The following is a 15233-nucleotide window of genomic DNA, read 5'->3' as shown; positions in this document are numbered from 1 at the left end:
TCAATCAGTTGAGACATGCTTTCATAACTTAACAGCTCTCTGTGTCCAAGAAAAAACCTCACAACATCAGTGAACCATCCATCACAGTCCACCAAGCAAAGCACTGGCAGGTTTTATGCATAGTTTGCGCTTTGGTGGAGGTGAAGGGTGGATTTCGACAGCGTTGAGAACAGATTTGTTGTTTGACTCATTACCAAGAGAAGGAAAAGACGGGCAGGCTTGTTTTTCATGTTAGAAACTGTCTGAGCCGTTGAGGCATATGCGGGTGTCACGTGACTATGAGCTGATGGGGATGTGCTAATACTGAAGACATACTTCCTCTTCTCGCAACCATGTAATGTTTCTACCACGTGTCTGAAAAAAAGGGTGATGGGAAGCATACGGTCCCTCTCGCTGGCTCTCTCGCCATTTCCCCTTCCTCCAGCGTGGTTGACCTTGCACCAGCTAGCAAGACCTTGGAATCTAGAGGGGAGTGCTGATGAGGATGCTGGAAGGGAACGCAAGCCAAACAGTCACAGTGAGGGCACAAAGACACAAGCGTGGACGGAGTGGAGGAGGTGGAAAACAACAGGAATACCAAAGAAGAAGTCAAGGATCCACTGGTTAAAACAGAATAAAGTTTGTGGTTAGAGGAGAGAAGTAGATCATATTGAAGAGTCATCTATTTGAAATGGATGCCTTGAAGACAAAGAGCACTGACAGTTCAAGTGGAATTAGATAGAGGGAGTGGCATGCTGACATGAAAGACCATCGTGATGAAGAAATCAATAGGGAAAGGATGGCCATGTCCAGACATGATGGATCATGATGAGCCCTCATCACTCTGGCACCGTCTCACACCATAGTACATTGTCTCTCTCTCACACAGATGTCTGCTCGTCTGTCCCTAATAAAAAACCATAGAAACCGATTAGGCAGCCACACAGAACGCAGGGGTCGTCAGCTCTTCATGTATCAAGTCCTCGCATTTTCTCATTTGATTGAAGACAGCCCCTGGCGCCTTCAATTTAAGAAATACATCTCTATATATAAAAATCGCCTCTGTTCCTCATTAGTTAATCTGCAGCTGTGGCTTGAGCTCAGCCTGATGAGTTCACAAGAGGCCGTTACTTACCTGACTTCAACTGATGACAAAGTATATTTGTGGAGTAAATGCGTGTTGCTTTCATCTCTGTCAGAATGAGCTGTACTAATAAATACAAGTAACATCAACATTAAAAGATATTAAAAACACAGGTCCTCCTAGGGCATATTGGGTTACACAGAAAGATTAAACTTGGCTGCCTTGGCATTTTCACAGCAATGAAGAAGAAATGATGAATGAGTGAGTTCATGGGAACAGAAGCATGCCCTAAGTAAGGAAAACATTAAAACGGCATGTGTTGGACTGGTTTTATTCCAAAACAAGACATTCAGTCCAGTCGCTCTTGGTCAAAAATGTGTTTGGCACGAAAGAGCTATTAAACTGACAAAAAAACATTACTGGTTCTCATTTAGAAAATAGCAATATTTAATAAAATGTTATGATCTGCCATTTGAAAATATTGAGCAATGAGGTTACACATCTTTTCATGTTAGTATTTTATTGAGATTTATTTTAGTGTCTTGTCTAAAGTGTATGATATGGAAGATAATTCGCTGTGTTTATCTGTGCGCCTGTGTGTGTGTGTGTGTGATGAGGGTAGGGCGGTTGTAACGTTTCTGTTGCGATTATGCTAGCAATCCAAAGGTCATTTGTAGCAGCAATGCTATTTTTGCTATCGTACGGGTCATCCAAGGTGAAACTAAGCCGTTTCCTCCTTCACTCGCTCTCTCTCTCTCCAACATATATCCATGTTGCTGGGTCATCATGACCTGGGCTGCACTGCTGCAGGGCTCTGATGTAGCGTGTTGCAGTGTTGCAGTGCTGTAAAGTTAGCAGCAGTTCGTAAGGATTGCTGAAGGTGCACATGCTGTTCTGGGAAAAGCGATTTCGCTACAGAGGGTGTGGTGAGTTACCCTGCCTGCGCGATAAGAGCAGAATGGGCCCCCCCTCGGGAGGCTAATCATTCAAATTCCCCCAGCAAACCCTTTACAATGGATTCACCAAAAAAGAAACCACTGGCAGCACTGCAAAATTCTGAACAAAAAAAAAACAGTAAGAAAAAACAACAACCTATGATCTCTTCTGTATCTAATAAATGGAGGATTGTGAAAGTGAAATAATAAGCGTGTTTATCACAGCAGACAGGTTCACGTGTGTGTGAGATCATTGCAGCGTGGCCTCTCATGGCAGCTTGTTTGTCTTCGAGAAATGTATCATCTGTTCATGAGGAATCAAGTTGTCATAGGAGTCCTGGGCAGAGTTATTAGTTCAGTCTGTCTCTCTCTCTCTGTCCCCAGTAGCAGGCAGGTCAGCCTCCTCTTTGCTCCGCCCCCCTGCTCTCACCTGGCGTTCAGCCCAGAATGTTGCTTCAACTCTGCTAGCTCTCATTGGTCCCCACTCTCACACCTCTTCGCAAGAAGGGAAATGACTAACCTCTTCTCCCTCATGCCCTGCCTTGACTTCCCCTCTTGCTTTCACACTCTTCCTTTCTTTCACCTCTAAACACATTTTCAGTGGTCGGCTTTGCTGTGCTCAAATGTAAGTGATATGGGACTTGATCAGATTTTTCCTGCGTCGACCAGGAGACGTGGAAAAGTTGTGAATGGCTGCTTTGTGCATTTCTGTGTGTGTGTGTGTGTGTGGCGTGGCGTGGCGTGATGATGGCGTGTGTGCTCGCACCATGTGTGTTTAGAGCGCTGGGCGGGTGAAAGTATTATTTGTTTTAGCTGACACCCCAGCATTTCTGACATTTTTACATATTCTTCATTCCCACAGCTGCAAAGCTTAACAGTGGCATGACTTTAGAAACTACTGCAGGTCAGAACCTCCCGTGAAAGATAAATGAGTGAGAAAATAAAGGTGGAAGCTTTCTTTGGACGTGTTTCATCAGACTAATCTTTCTTTCTGTCTCTCCCTCTTTCTCTCTCTCTCTCCCCAGAGGAAGTGCCTTCCCTGATGTCTGCTGCAGCTTTGACCTGCTTCTACAGCTGAAGCTCCACCCTCCCTCTCCCCCCCCCCCTGCGCCTCGCTCGCTTGCTGCCACGGTAACACGAGTACAAGGACAGCGACCACACCCTCCTCTCACAGCCTACGCTCCGGCCACACTCGTCCATTCACCATCATCATCACCATCCACTCCTCCTCCTCGCGGCAGAGCTCCAGCCTCAGCTCTCCTCACCACCAGACGGCCCCCCCCTCCCCCTCGCTGCCAACCGCTCTCCACCAGCTGACCAGCCTTACCACAGCAGCCCGACACACCACCAGGCCCACGCAGCATCTCACCCACCTTTGCCTTTAACCTTCGCCTTCAACCCTCTAAGCCTCCACTCGGTCCTCAGTGTCCTTAACCTACCTGTAGCAGGCTACACCCAGACTATCACCTTTGTTGCCTGCTTCACTGCACTCTCGATTCGGGCCTGTCCATCTGTTTGCCACCTTGGCTCATGAATGCTGTAGATGAGACCGTTCGACGAGCAATAAACAGTGAAGGAGAAAAAGTCAAGCCAAGAGTGGTAACTACTTGTTAGGCTAAGTCATCTCCTGGATATAATTACTTCGTCAGTGGTTGTTGGAGCAAGAATATGATCCAATAACATCCCCAGAGAAACATCCTGCTGTAACATTTCGCTTCGGACAAGGAGCCATCTCAATCAATAGGAGCTTCTCTTTTCTTTTTGAATGTTTCATTTCAGCTTCACACGCAAGTGTCACAGATTTTAACCACACAAACAGATAAACAAAAAAGAGAGACCTTTAAAAAGTTGTGGATTAAAAACACTAGCGGTACTTTATTCACGCTTTTAAACAGATCTCAGCTTTGGAATACATTTTTACCAGCGCGTTGCCATGGCGATGAACATAGCTCATATCCGTGACACGAAGTGGCTGACACTGGAGGTATGCAGGGAGTTCCAGAGGGGCACGTGCTCACGCTCCGACCAGGAGTGCAAGTTCGCTCATCCGGCCAAGAGCTGTCAGGTGGACAATGGACGGGTCATCGCTTGCTTCGACTCACTCAAGGTAAGAAAATGAAAAGGTGGTGAAGAGGATGGCTGGAGGTCAGAGTTCAGACAGAGAGAGGACTCAACACATTCAGTCTGACAAATAGTTTATGAGAGAAAATGGAGCTACAAACTGGAAAAAGCAGTAGTTTTTAGTTAAAGTGTGTGCTCTCCCTGGTCCCGCCTCTTTCTGGTCAGGTGACTGGAACATGTGATCAAGGGAACAGAAAGAGGGCGGTGGGTTCAGCCTTTTAGATTCAGGAAGTGGAAGTCAGGCGTTTCTAACACAGCACTGTGGAATTTTCTAGGACAGACTGAAGTATTTTAGCCAGTGTTTACTTCACTGATGTCAAACAGGAGTCACTTAGGAGTTATTTTCGCATTTCCAACTGATTACATTGTACATAAACACAGTTGCATGAATTTGCTGCATCAGCACAGACCCTCTGGAAGTGATAAGCGGCCCGGCCCGTGCCAGGTTTCCAATAGGAAAACACGGATGAAAGGACTGTCACATGTACAAACTCATATGGATGCCCAGAGTGCGACACGTCTCGACAGTTAGAGAGAAGAACGAAAGCGATAGCGTCATCATGGAGCTCTCACTCAGTCAAACCACTTCCTGTGCAGAGGCCTAGGGGCAGTTAGAGGGGGTTTCTGTCTGTCTGTATATGTGTGTGTGTGTTTTAGAGCAAGGTTGGGGGCAGATTTGGGGCACCGTATGCAGTAATTTTCCATTTGTAGACGGCAGCAGGAAAGCAAACACCTCTTTTGCTCGCACTCTCTCATTCTTCACTCTTTCACAATCTGTCTTTTTATCAGAGCACAGGATCTCTAGAGATGGGCGGACCTCAACCCAAATTTTCCAGCACAGACACACAAACACATAGTTTTTTTTATTTTTTTTATTTATTTTTTTACTTCTGTTTGTATTCTGCCCCTGCAGACATTGGTGACTCGTGGTCATTGGCAGTGAGTGAGCAGGGCAGGGTTATGATGAGGACAGCGTGTGTGAGTCGACTCAGAGAACAGTGTTTATAACCAGATGTGGACAGAGGAACATTGTCAGGCCCATGCTGAACTCTTCCCAAGTTTCCTCACAATGTGCTAATGTCTTGCATGTGTTTGTGTGTGTATGTGGGTCAAAATGACAAGCTGAATTAAATAATTCCTGACTGCTCTTTTTATAGTTTTGGGCATCATTCCTATCGATGGAAACTGCCACCGTCATACTTCCTGATTTCTAGAGATTTCCCAATTTAATTGAAAAATCTGGAGATGTGGCAACTTTTCTAAAAAAGAAGTTAGACAGGGCAAGAGACACACAAAGACACATGGTCAAACTGGTTTTAAACAGACGTTACTCATACATCATACATCATATTTTATCATGACATATCATGCGTAGCATAACTGCGTGCACACTATTTTCCCATGCAATGTGTTACTATGGCAAACATTTCTGATCTGGTCTCATTTGTGGTTTTACGTCTTCATAAAGAAGTAGATAACCTGGCTAAAAGTCTTGTTTACAACCTGCAATCTGACCTGATTTCTTCCGTTCATTGATGTTGCTATTTTCCAAGATCTGAGAAAGTAATTGGGTGTGTAAAATGTTATGATAACCAATAAAGATGGTGGCCAAAACTTAAAGATACAAGTTGTAAGAAATTGGTAATGGAACTGCTACAAAAGCATTAGACACACACAAGCGATTATCCAGACCTCACAGGCCCCGTAGTTCAATACGGTGACCACACTCACTGAGAAAGCAGCGGGTTTTTTATCTAGCGACGGAAGGATCTTGATACGTGAACATATGTTTAAATTGTCATTCATGCTGAGGCCGAGGGCGGCCAGTGGAAAGGAGTAGCTGGCAGATATATGGAACTATTTGAAGGAACCCGGGGGCCTATTTTAGTAGTTTGGTCTCATTTTCCACTAGGACTTTTGTATTAATGGAGATGGGTGATACTTTTTTTAACCAATCGCCCCATTTTTTCCACTGGTAATGAAAAACAGAGCAGGTCTCCAAAACCCACAGTGGAAAAAACAGCAGGAGAGAGCGCGAGAGAAAGAAAGGAAGAATGGGGGGAAATCAGAAACAAAGGCTGTTGCTGTATTTGCATGCATACACCAGCAGATAAGGCCTAAACATAAAACATGTTAAGCACAGACGCCCTGTGCCACGTCGTTACATTTCTACCGTTTCATAAACCCACAAACGCGTTCACTGACAAAAAAATCATTTGTCCTACTTCACTCTCACACAGGTTCAGCAGATAAAATAGGACAAATTCTCCATTTAGTTGGGTTACATGAGTCCACATCGCTCCCCATGACTAGAAGTGCACCCTCTGCAACCACACACACAGACACTAATGCACCTCTTGGACACATGTGCACACACTTTCTGTCCATGAGAGAGGATCGACCTTCTTTTCGAGAAGTGTATAATTAGAACAGGTCTCACATGATCACCAGTGCATAGCTGAGCAGGTCACACCCAAACCCAGTCATTTCCCCCAACAGCCACTCTCTCTCTCTTTCTGGCATCCTTTTTACATGGCACACACACACACAGAGACACACACATGCGCGCGCACTCCAACATGTGTCCTGCACTAAAAATGCTTGTAGAGTGCATGCTGAGGGAATTAGAAAAGGGAATATATTTGCACCAGAAACAGCAGGACCAGTTAAATTGCAATTTTTCATGGGAAGATGTTCATGACACTAATCAGATGTGGATGATATCAGCCTGAAGCAAGACAATCAGTCAGAAACAAGTTTTCATCTAGGTCACGGAATTAAAAGAAACCCGCGGTGCGTGTGTCTGTGTTCGCACTCTCGTACAATATACATGCATGTGTGTGTGCGTGTGTGGGTGTTCACTGGCCTTAGACTTGGCCTTAACCCCAGTGCAGCCTTTTCTGTTGCCTGTGTATCTGCTCGGTGCAGCACAGACAGCTCAGCTATGTCAAAGCGGGGTAAATATTTGGAGAAGGATAATGGCTGCCTGGACTCCCTGATTTAAAGTCAGCTTTGTAACTTTGTCTATTAATGATTAACTACTCAGCAGACAGGTTGGGCGATTATACGCTGATTCTAAATCAGTATCAACGGCTGTTTTTTAGAGCTAAGTATTTAAGCCTGTGTTCGCATAAAAAGGCAACATAATAATTGACGTGACAGGTGGAAAAGCGCGATGCAGCATGTGATCCTTTTGAGCTACACAGTAACTGAGGAAAAATATTAATAGGAGGGTTGAAAACTCGCATGATATGTTGAGGAGGGAACCCGCTGTAATGTTTGGCTCGTTGTTATCACATGTTCTCTACGTCCTTTACTAAAGCAATCCTAACCAGATTGGAGTTTAATAGGCGGCTCAGGTTGCAGAAGCAAGTGAGCTAATGCATGCCTCATTAGTTTATACTAGAATGAATCGAAGATGATATAGCTTACTCTCATCAGTAAATGAACTGTAGGCTCCACCCCACCCACACCGAGGAAAACTACCATCTTATTTCATGCACTGCACCATCCTACAAGTCTATTCTAGTTTCTTTCTTTCTTTCTTTCTTTCTTTCTTTCTTTCTTTCTTTCTTTCTTTCTTTCTTTCTTTCTTTCTTTCTTTCTTTCTTTCTTTCTTTCCTTTACTCCGTTGGTTGTTTTCATTCTCCTCCCACCTTGGTAGCTCCTTCTGCTTGATTTCCCGCTCAGTCTGGTTTTTGCCTCATTTACTTCTGGCCACACCCATCCATGGACAGGATGGTTCACATTACACCCCTGGCAGACCTACACACAGACGCGCACACGCACACACACACACACACACACACACACACACACACACACACACACACACACGTAGACACATGCACACACTTGCATATAAACTCATACAGTGCGAGAGTTTAGTAGCTGGAATGACATCAGCCGTGACCTGGTGTGAACCCAGCAGCAGCGGCAGGTCTTTGTTTAGGCCCCGAACAACTCAGTCATGTTGTAAAAGAAAGGAAGAGCAGTAACCGTAACATGGAGACGTAACAGACTTTGTACACAGCATAGACCTTGTACTTTGTCCACCTGTAAGCCTGACGCACCCACCGTGATCATGTCTGACTTCTGAGAAAAAGACTGAGTGTGACCACATGCACATGTGTGTGTGTTATATCTGTGTTAGTGGTGCTGCTGCAGCGAGTTTCTTTGTGTTACTACACTGTTCTGAGCCAAGATTACATTCCTGCAGAGCAGAGGGCGGGTAAATACCTCTTATTTATCTCTCTCTGTGTCTGTCTCTCTCTGTCTCTCTCCCTCTGTGTCTCTATCTGTCTTTCCTCTCATTTTGCTGACCATATTTTGACAGCATGTTTATATTCAGTGGTTAAATGGAACAGTCAGGTTAAACACACGCGCACGGGCTAACAGACACACACACACACACACACACACACTGCACAGTGGTTGGCCAGACAGACAGACGTGTGGGGTAAATATTAGCCACGTTGCTAGTCGACAGTGTTTTTTATGATTTCAAACAAATTGTCCAGCCAATCTCTGGGCAGTAAAATCAACATGTCGCGCTCTCGCTGTGTGTAAGCATATGGTTATGAGTTCAGAGGGCTAATGTGTATTTGACACCGCTGTCACACGCTGCACAGACACAGTGCACTCGGCCACGTGCAGGGAACAGTTGCCTTTTCTGTGGACAGTGATGAAGTGCTAAACACAAGAGCAGACTAGCACTGTTTCACTTCTTTTTTTCTTTTTTTTCTCAGTTTCACTTGCTTTATTTGAATCCTACAGTCCAAAGCTTGTTTTTAAAATTCTTATGCTAGTACATAATGCATTTTGGATGTTGATGGAATGATCTGACATGTTAAGTCCACAGTAGCTATTCAACATAAACAGATCAAACTTCAGGCCTGTGCCACTCTCTCAGACACAGTCCAAATGCAGTGTTTATCTTCACAACAAGCCACAGATGGGCATGTGGAATCCAAAGCCACTGGAGGACATGTGATCCTCACATTGCTTGCCTCGCTGGCTTCTTGCCAAAACTTTTGTAGCCAAGAGACAACTTTGAGAAGGAAAGGAAAGTGGACACCTGTGCAGAGTATTATAGTGTCAAAATGCGACCAAGACAAATGTGTTTTCTGGATGGAGGTTTCATCACACCTGTGATCAAAAAGGTTTATTTTCAGTAGCGCTGCACTAATCTCCAGTCATGGTACTGCAGTGATACTATAATCCAGACAGACACTGTTCCCTGGATCCATATGGGCTTGTGTCCTCTGCAGCTGACGCATGGAACCTCCATTCTAATTGGATTTTTAATAGGATATCTGTGGGTGCACCCACAATGAATATTTCTCCCCTTTAAATTAACAAGGGGTGGATCCAGTCATCCATAAGATACAGCTTTTACTAGAAGACAGCTGTTCGTATCGTAGTGTCTTCTGTTTGGCTGAGCTCAGTCTTCTCCATATAAATGAGCAGGTTTCACTAGATAAGAGCTGATTCACATTACAGGGCTTTTAATTTTGTAACTAGGGCCTTTTTTACATCTTCTGTCTCCTTGCGTTGATGGGTCCATTCTTACGTCTTTCTCACTTTCATGCCATGGGGATTTGTGTTTGGGCCAGACTAATCCTGGTCTCCAATCACACACATACAGACAGACACACACACACACACACTTAAAGACAGATACACAGAGTCATTCTTTGGTCTGCTCATTTCGTGGTGTGTGCATCCCTGTCAGATCAGGGCGGCTGTGCATTTTGTCTTTGAGCTTATGTGACGGAAGATCGACGACAACAGGCCGTCTTTCTTCTCAGTGTCAGCCGTCCCTGTCCCTCCATCACACTGGGCCCCTTTATAACACCACTGATACAATGATTACTTCTACTAGCCTCTCTTTTCTGTTTTTGTCTATCACTCTCCCTCTTTAACATACAGACATACCATAAAACCTCACATTGCCTGAGAGGTTGTTTGCTTCAGCGGTCCACAAATATTGACAGATCATAGCCACAATTGTGAAAAGCATGACTGCAATATTATATAATCCGCAACTCATAAACATGCATCATTCTGTACGCAGTCGCATACATTTCAAACACTTATTCATATGCCCCTTGGTTTGGATTTGAAGATTTACATTTATTGGATACTGCAACTTCCATGCAGCTAATAAAGATACAGATCAGAGCAAACGAATAAATGTTTAGCTTTTTATATCTAGACATACTGAAGAGAGAAGTCAGCCTAAATCATGCTTTATTTTTATGAATCAATATAGTTCAAACCCAGAGAACCTTTAAAATTCAGCTGGCAAGCCCAAAATTGTAAATAATACCAAATATGTCAGGCTGAATTTCATTTCATTTATTGCATGGATGCATAATTTCCCTTAAATTATCCTGGGATTGCCACTTCTCCTCATAAAAAATATTACATATACTAGAAAAAGAGATAGGGCAAATGTGAATATTACTTTAAAAGGGGAAAACTTGGCAATAAGGTATGAAATAGTTTAATGTAATTGGAATATACCCTGAGCCTTATAATCTGCCTCTCATTATCCATCTCTGTCTCTAACTTTCTCTTTCTTTGTCTACCTTATCAGCTCCCTTATTACCCCTCACATGCAAACAATCACATACCCAGGCATCAGTCAGCTCAGCCATTATCCTCCCATTAGACAGGTGAGAGAGGAGCTCGAGGGCACAGCTACTCGCTTAAACTCAGCTCTCTCAACACCTTTTCATGCTGCTCCTCCCTCTTTCCAGCTGTTAGGTCCATCAGTCAAGTTTACCCTACCTTTTATCTCTGTGTTTATATCAAATTCGTGCCAGGGGCAGCAGGAGCGTATGCCCGCTGGTAGCAGTGGTGAAAGGCAGGCGAACGCGAGGCAACAAGGAAAACATAGTTGCGGTCGCTGTTCGTCTGTTTTTCTCTCGTTCAATTGCTGTCTCTGTCTATCTTTTCTTTTTGTGTGTGTGCATTCCTTCTCTGTATGTCTGGGCCTGTCACACTCAGGGCATTGGCCTTAATTACTTTCTCTGATTCAGTGTTCCTAATTCCTCCCAGTGCTGTTTGTAGGCCAGGGTAAAACTATCATGGAAACCCATGAACGCTAACCTTAACATTGAAAAATGTTCGCTACTTTTATCAAGTTATCAAATGATGTTGTCTCCTTTTTGGCTCGTCAGAATCCATCATGTGTCCTTGTTTTTTGACCTGAAACCGTTGCACCACCTGAGGGCCAATTAGTGTTATTAGTTTTGTGTGACATGCACAGAGCGCTTTAGTCTATGTTTCCACTGCCTCGTACTGCACTGCATCTACTACAGTACATTGTCTAGCTTGTCTACCAGGAGCATAATATCACCAGAATTAGAAGTGTAGGCTAATTGCTTTAATGGTTTTCCTCAATTACGTACACAGTTTACTTCAGTAAAACATATTTTCTATTATTAAAACCAGGAGTTTATGACATTTCTTTCCTCATGCAGCCTGTGTTTCTGAATTAATTGCGATATGACCAGTTCTAATTTGTGAACTTGAGGCTGATTTTCAGAATGTTATTGATTAGATGTTGGTTACCTATTGATTGAAAAGTGCAAGGAGAGTGGCTGGCCCAGTAAGAAACATTCAATGTCTCAGGTTTTTCCAGCCTAGTTTCTGGATATCAGCACTTACATAAAATTCCTGAGCAAGTAAAAATTCTCTCTAAATCAGTTTACAGTGCATGTACTGTTGAAAAATAAAAGAATCAGTTCTTAAACTGGAGTGAGAGAGAAAAAGGGGGGGAAAGCATCCTGCTTGTGTTAGTGCCAAATCCGAAGGAGATAATCACACGCAGAAAAGGATTAGGCCAGTTGACAGTGGGATCAGAGTTGTGGATAGGATTACAGTCTGTTAGATCAGATTAGCATAATACATGCCAGATTAAATCTGTTAGGGCTGCAAACCAAATTAATCATCTTCCGGGTGGTTATTACGCGGCCAGTGATGGAAGAGACTTTCTTCTTTGTGCTCATACAATACAGGTGTCGCTGAGCTGAGGAGGAAGTGAACCCTGTGCAGATGGTGGTGGGAGTGGTGAGGGTTAGACAGGGGGAACAGAAAGCTGGGATCAAAGAAAGGTATATAAAAGAGAAAAGGAAAAGTGACACGCCTGTAAACTTTTTTTTTTTCAGCTTTTGATGTGTTAAGTCGCATTGCGAAGCTGCCTCTGTCAAATGGTAGAAACAAGGACGGGGAGGATAAAGACAAAAAGATGGAGGAAAGGCATCTTCTTATCTTAGTCAAAGACTTTTCCTTATGTGCCTTGGCTACCCATTCTCTTTATCCCTTCCTCTTTTTTGTTTCTTATTAGCTTGTGACAAAGTGCATCTGATTTTCACTCTGTGTTTGTATGTTTCTATCATTGATCTATATATCTATGAGGAATTGTAAGAATACATTGGATACTGACACAGATAGGTCTTTGATACGAAATATTTCACCCCCCTCCAAACAAACCAAGGGCCTAGAAGTAAAGTCTAACCATTTGTATCACATGTTAATAAATGGCAGGCTTGGATGCTCAGCCTGTGAGGCCTCCAGACACAGAGCACACCTCAGTCATTTCAGAAACAACAACGTCGTTATTGACGCCTCGCTGCTGCCTGGACCTTGTGATTTCTGCGCAATGACTCTTCTCTCTCTCTCTCTCTCTCTCTCTCTCTCTCTCTCTCTCTCTCTCTCTCTCTCTCTCTCTCTCCCACTGGGAAGCACAGCTCGCGGACGATTAAATGAACGTTCCCAGGGCCGTCTCCCCGCACCCACACTGCGAGTGCTGGATGGCTTTCATAAAGTGATGCTGCTGAGATCGATACCGGTGCGATTGCTCTGTTATTACTGATAATGAAAAGTGCGGAACTAACCTTGTTAGACCTCACACGAGATGAGGCAGCGGCGCACCGAACACACACTGTCGAGCAAAATTGGCGTAAATAAAGTCACATGAAAGTGCGTCTGTGTGAAATGAGATAGAGAGAGATATCAGGAGGGGAGGGGGAGGGGGGGGCATGTCAGGAGAGAAACAGAGAGGTCTAAGTTTGGACGCAGGGCTCCTGTGTACGTGACATCTGACCTGAGGCATTTCTGAAGACCAACACCCTCATGAGTGTGAATAACTCATCACTGTGTGTGCGTTTGTGTGTGTATCTGTCTGTTTGGGCCTAAATACATAGTTAGGTTTGTGTGGCTGCTTCTGTGTTTGATACATACGTGTGTTTATATTAGAACATCAGCTGAGACGACTGCCAGTCGCAGTTTGTTCATTATATCTTTGAGTTATTTCCCTAAACTTTGAAATTCCCCCTCCCTCACACAAACACACTGTATTTATCAGTCTAACCTTATCCCTCTCTGTGTGGTCCGTGTTGTAGCTCGACTGTAGTCTATAATCCTTTTCTCTCCATCGTTGTTTGGTGAGGGTGCATTGCGTCACCGGGGGGCATATTGTAACTATTATCATAGATTAACACTCTCCCTCCTCCATATCTCCATAAGCCCCACTGGTCACATCAACTCCCTGACCACTAAGCTGCACAACATGAATCACTGTAGTCCCAGCAGGGAGATGTAGACACACTCCCAAGGGCCTGTGTGTGTGTGTGCGCATGGTCCGATATAGAAATGCAAGCCACAGCAAAGAAACAACCCTGCTTCACATAAAACTGCGTAGATCTCACATCTCTTCTTCATGCTCAACAAAGACTTTACTGCTAATTTAATGCTGAATTGAGCTGCTAAAAACAAAAAGGAGATCAATTGTACCCTACTGTTAAGAGGTATTATTGATTGTGTCTATTTTCTTTTTTTTTTGGCAGTTTTATGCTTGCAAGTGCACTTAACGCAAGATTACACTACCACATCGTAATATTCTCAGTCCCCTGCTTCGCTACTGTATGTTTCCAGTAATTTGCATACTGCTTTTCTGGCTATCAGGAAATTCCAGTTTTCATGCCATGTAAGATGATCCACTCATGGTCAGTTCAGTTGATATGTTTTATATTTCATTGCCATATTTGAGCGCACAGTAGACAAAGAGACCAACCACTAGGCTTGGTCCTTTGAGTCTCCGCTGCTCGCCAGCAGAACAAAGCTTCTTTCACAGTGTGTGTGAGGAGAAAGGGCTTTCATCTCTGTGTATGTTTAGACAGAAGTCAGTGGAACGCAGGGCAGAGAGCAGCGTAGCTTCACACCAGAACCCCACACGACTGAGTCTCACACCATATCATCACACCATAACACTGGAGTGGAAAAGATAAGAAGAAGAATAGATTTGATTGAAGCACTTAAACTGTAGTGCATTTTGTATTATTTTTCACAGTATGCTATGCAGGGAGCTTATTCTTAGGTGAGTGATGCAAAGCAGATAAACAACTGGAAGTAATTGTAGTAAAGAATAATAAAGTTAAGGGTTCACACACTTTGTAGCACACAGGACATTTCACTGCATCAGTTGTGGGATCAACACATCCTTCGAGGTCACATAATAGATCTAAGAGTTCATCAGATGTTTAACAAGATAAGAAAGGAGAAAAATAAAATAAAATATATTCATCGTACTTTTCTTTCTTTTTTCCTTCTTGTTAATTACACATTTTTCTCTCTTCAGGCCTTTTATGACTTTAAATTATTTTTAAGTGTTTCACATAATCCATAAACACATTCAGTTGAGATGTAAAAAGAAAAAAAACACAAGGTAAAATAAAGTTGCGTTCAAATTGGATAAATCTTTAAATTTAAATTAGTGCAGTCGAAGATATGAATGAATGATGACCATTTTAACTTAATGTAGATGCAGTGGGAAATTGGGAAGAAGGTTTTTAGCCGCAGATTTACAAAGATTTGGAGAAGTAAGACGTGAAGTAAATCGACCTCATGTTTCAGGTATTTCGTCAGAAATATGTAGTTTGTACAAGCTGAACATCGCTGTTTTGCTTCGGTGTCACAGTCAAACAACTGTGACAACAAACAGACCTGTCTCAGCAACAGTACATAGCAGATCAGTGATGTATTTTGGCCCTAACCTTTCTCCGTGTAAACTGACAGCAGCAAGTAACCACAAGTCAAAAAGGTTG

At 43.4% G+C, this 15233-nt stretch overlaps 1 protein-coding gene across 26 annotated transcripts in view; it reads left to right on the top strand.

Moving 5' to 3' along the window:
* The window catches only part of mbnl1 (muscleblind-like splicing regulator 1), a 42312-nt gene that overhangs the window by 11013 nt on the left and 16066 nt on the right, over nucleotides 1-15233 (top strand). For 20 of the 26 annotated variants that reach the window (XM_083991485.1, XM_083991478.1, XM_083991474.1 and 17 more), the window contains one exon: nucleotides 3024-4105. In XM_083991485.1, the coding sequence (XP_083847611.1) occupies nucleotides 3932-4105 (174 nt within the window). In that variant the 5' untranslated portion in view covers nucleotides 3024-3931. Of the gene's footprint in view, nucleotides 1-2071; nucleotides 2624-2860; nucleotides 2903-3023; nucleotides 4106-15233 lie in introns of those variants that run through there. The other 6 variants (XM_083991493.1, XM_083991497.1, XM_083991496.1 and 3 more) reach the window with 3 other exon arrangements.

The sequence above is a fragment of the Trachurus trachurus genome (assembly GCF_905171665.1).
Source record: "Trachurus trachurus genome assembly, chromosome: 17".
Classification (NCBI taxonomy): domain Eukaryota; kingdom Metazoa; phylum Chordata; class Actinopteri; order Carangiformes; family Carangidae; genus Trachurus; species Trachurus trachurus.
The sequence above is the reverse complement of the archived record's forward strand: the minus strand, read 5'-3'. Positions and strand labels throughout refer to the sequence as shown.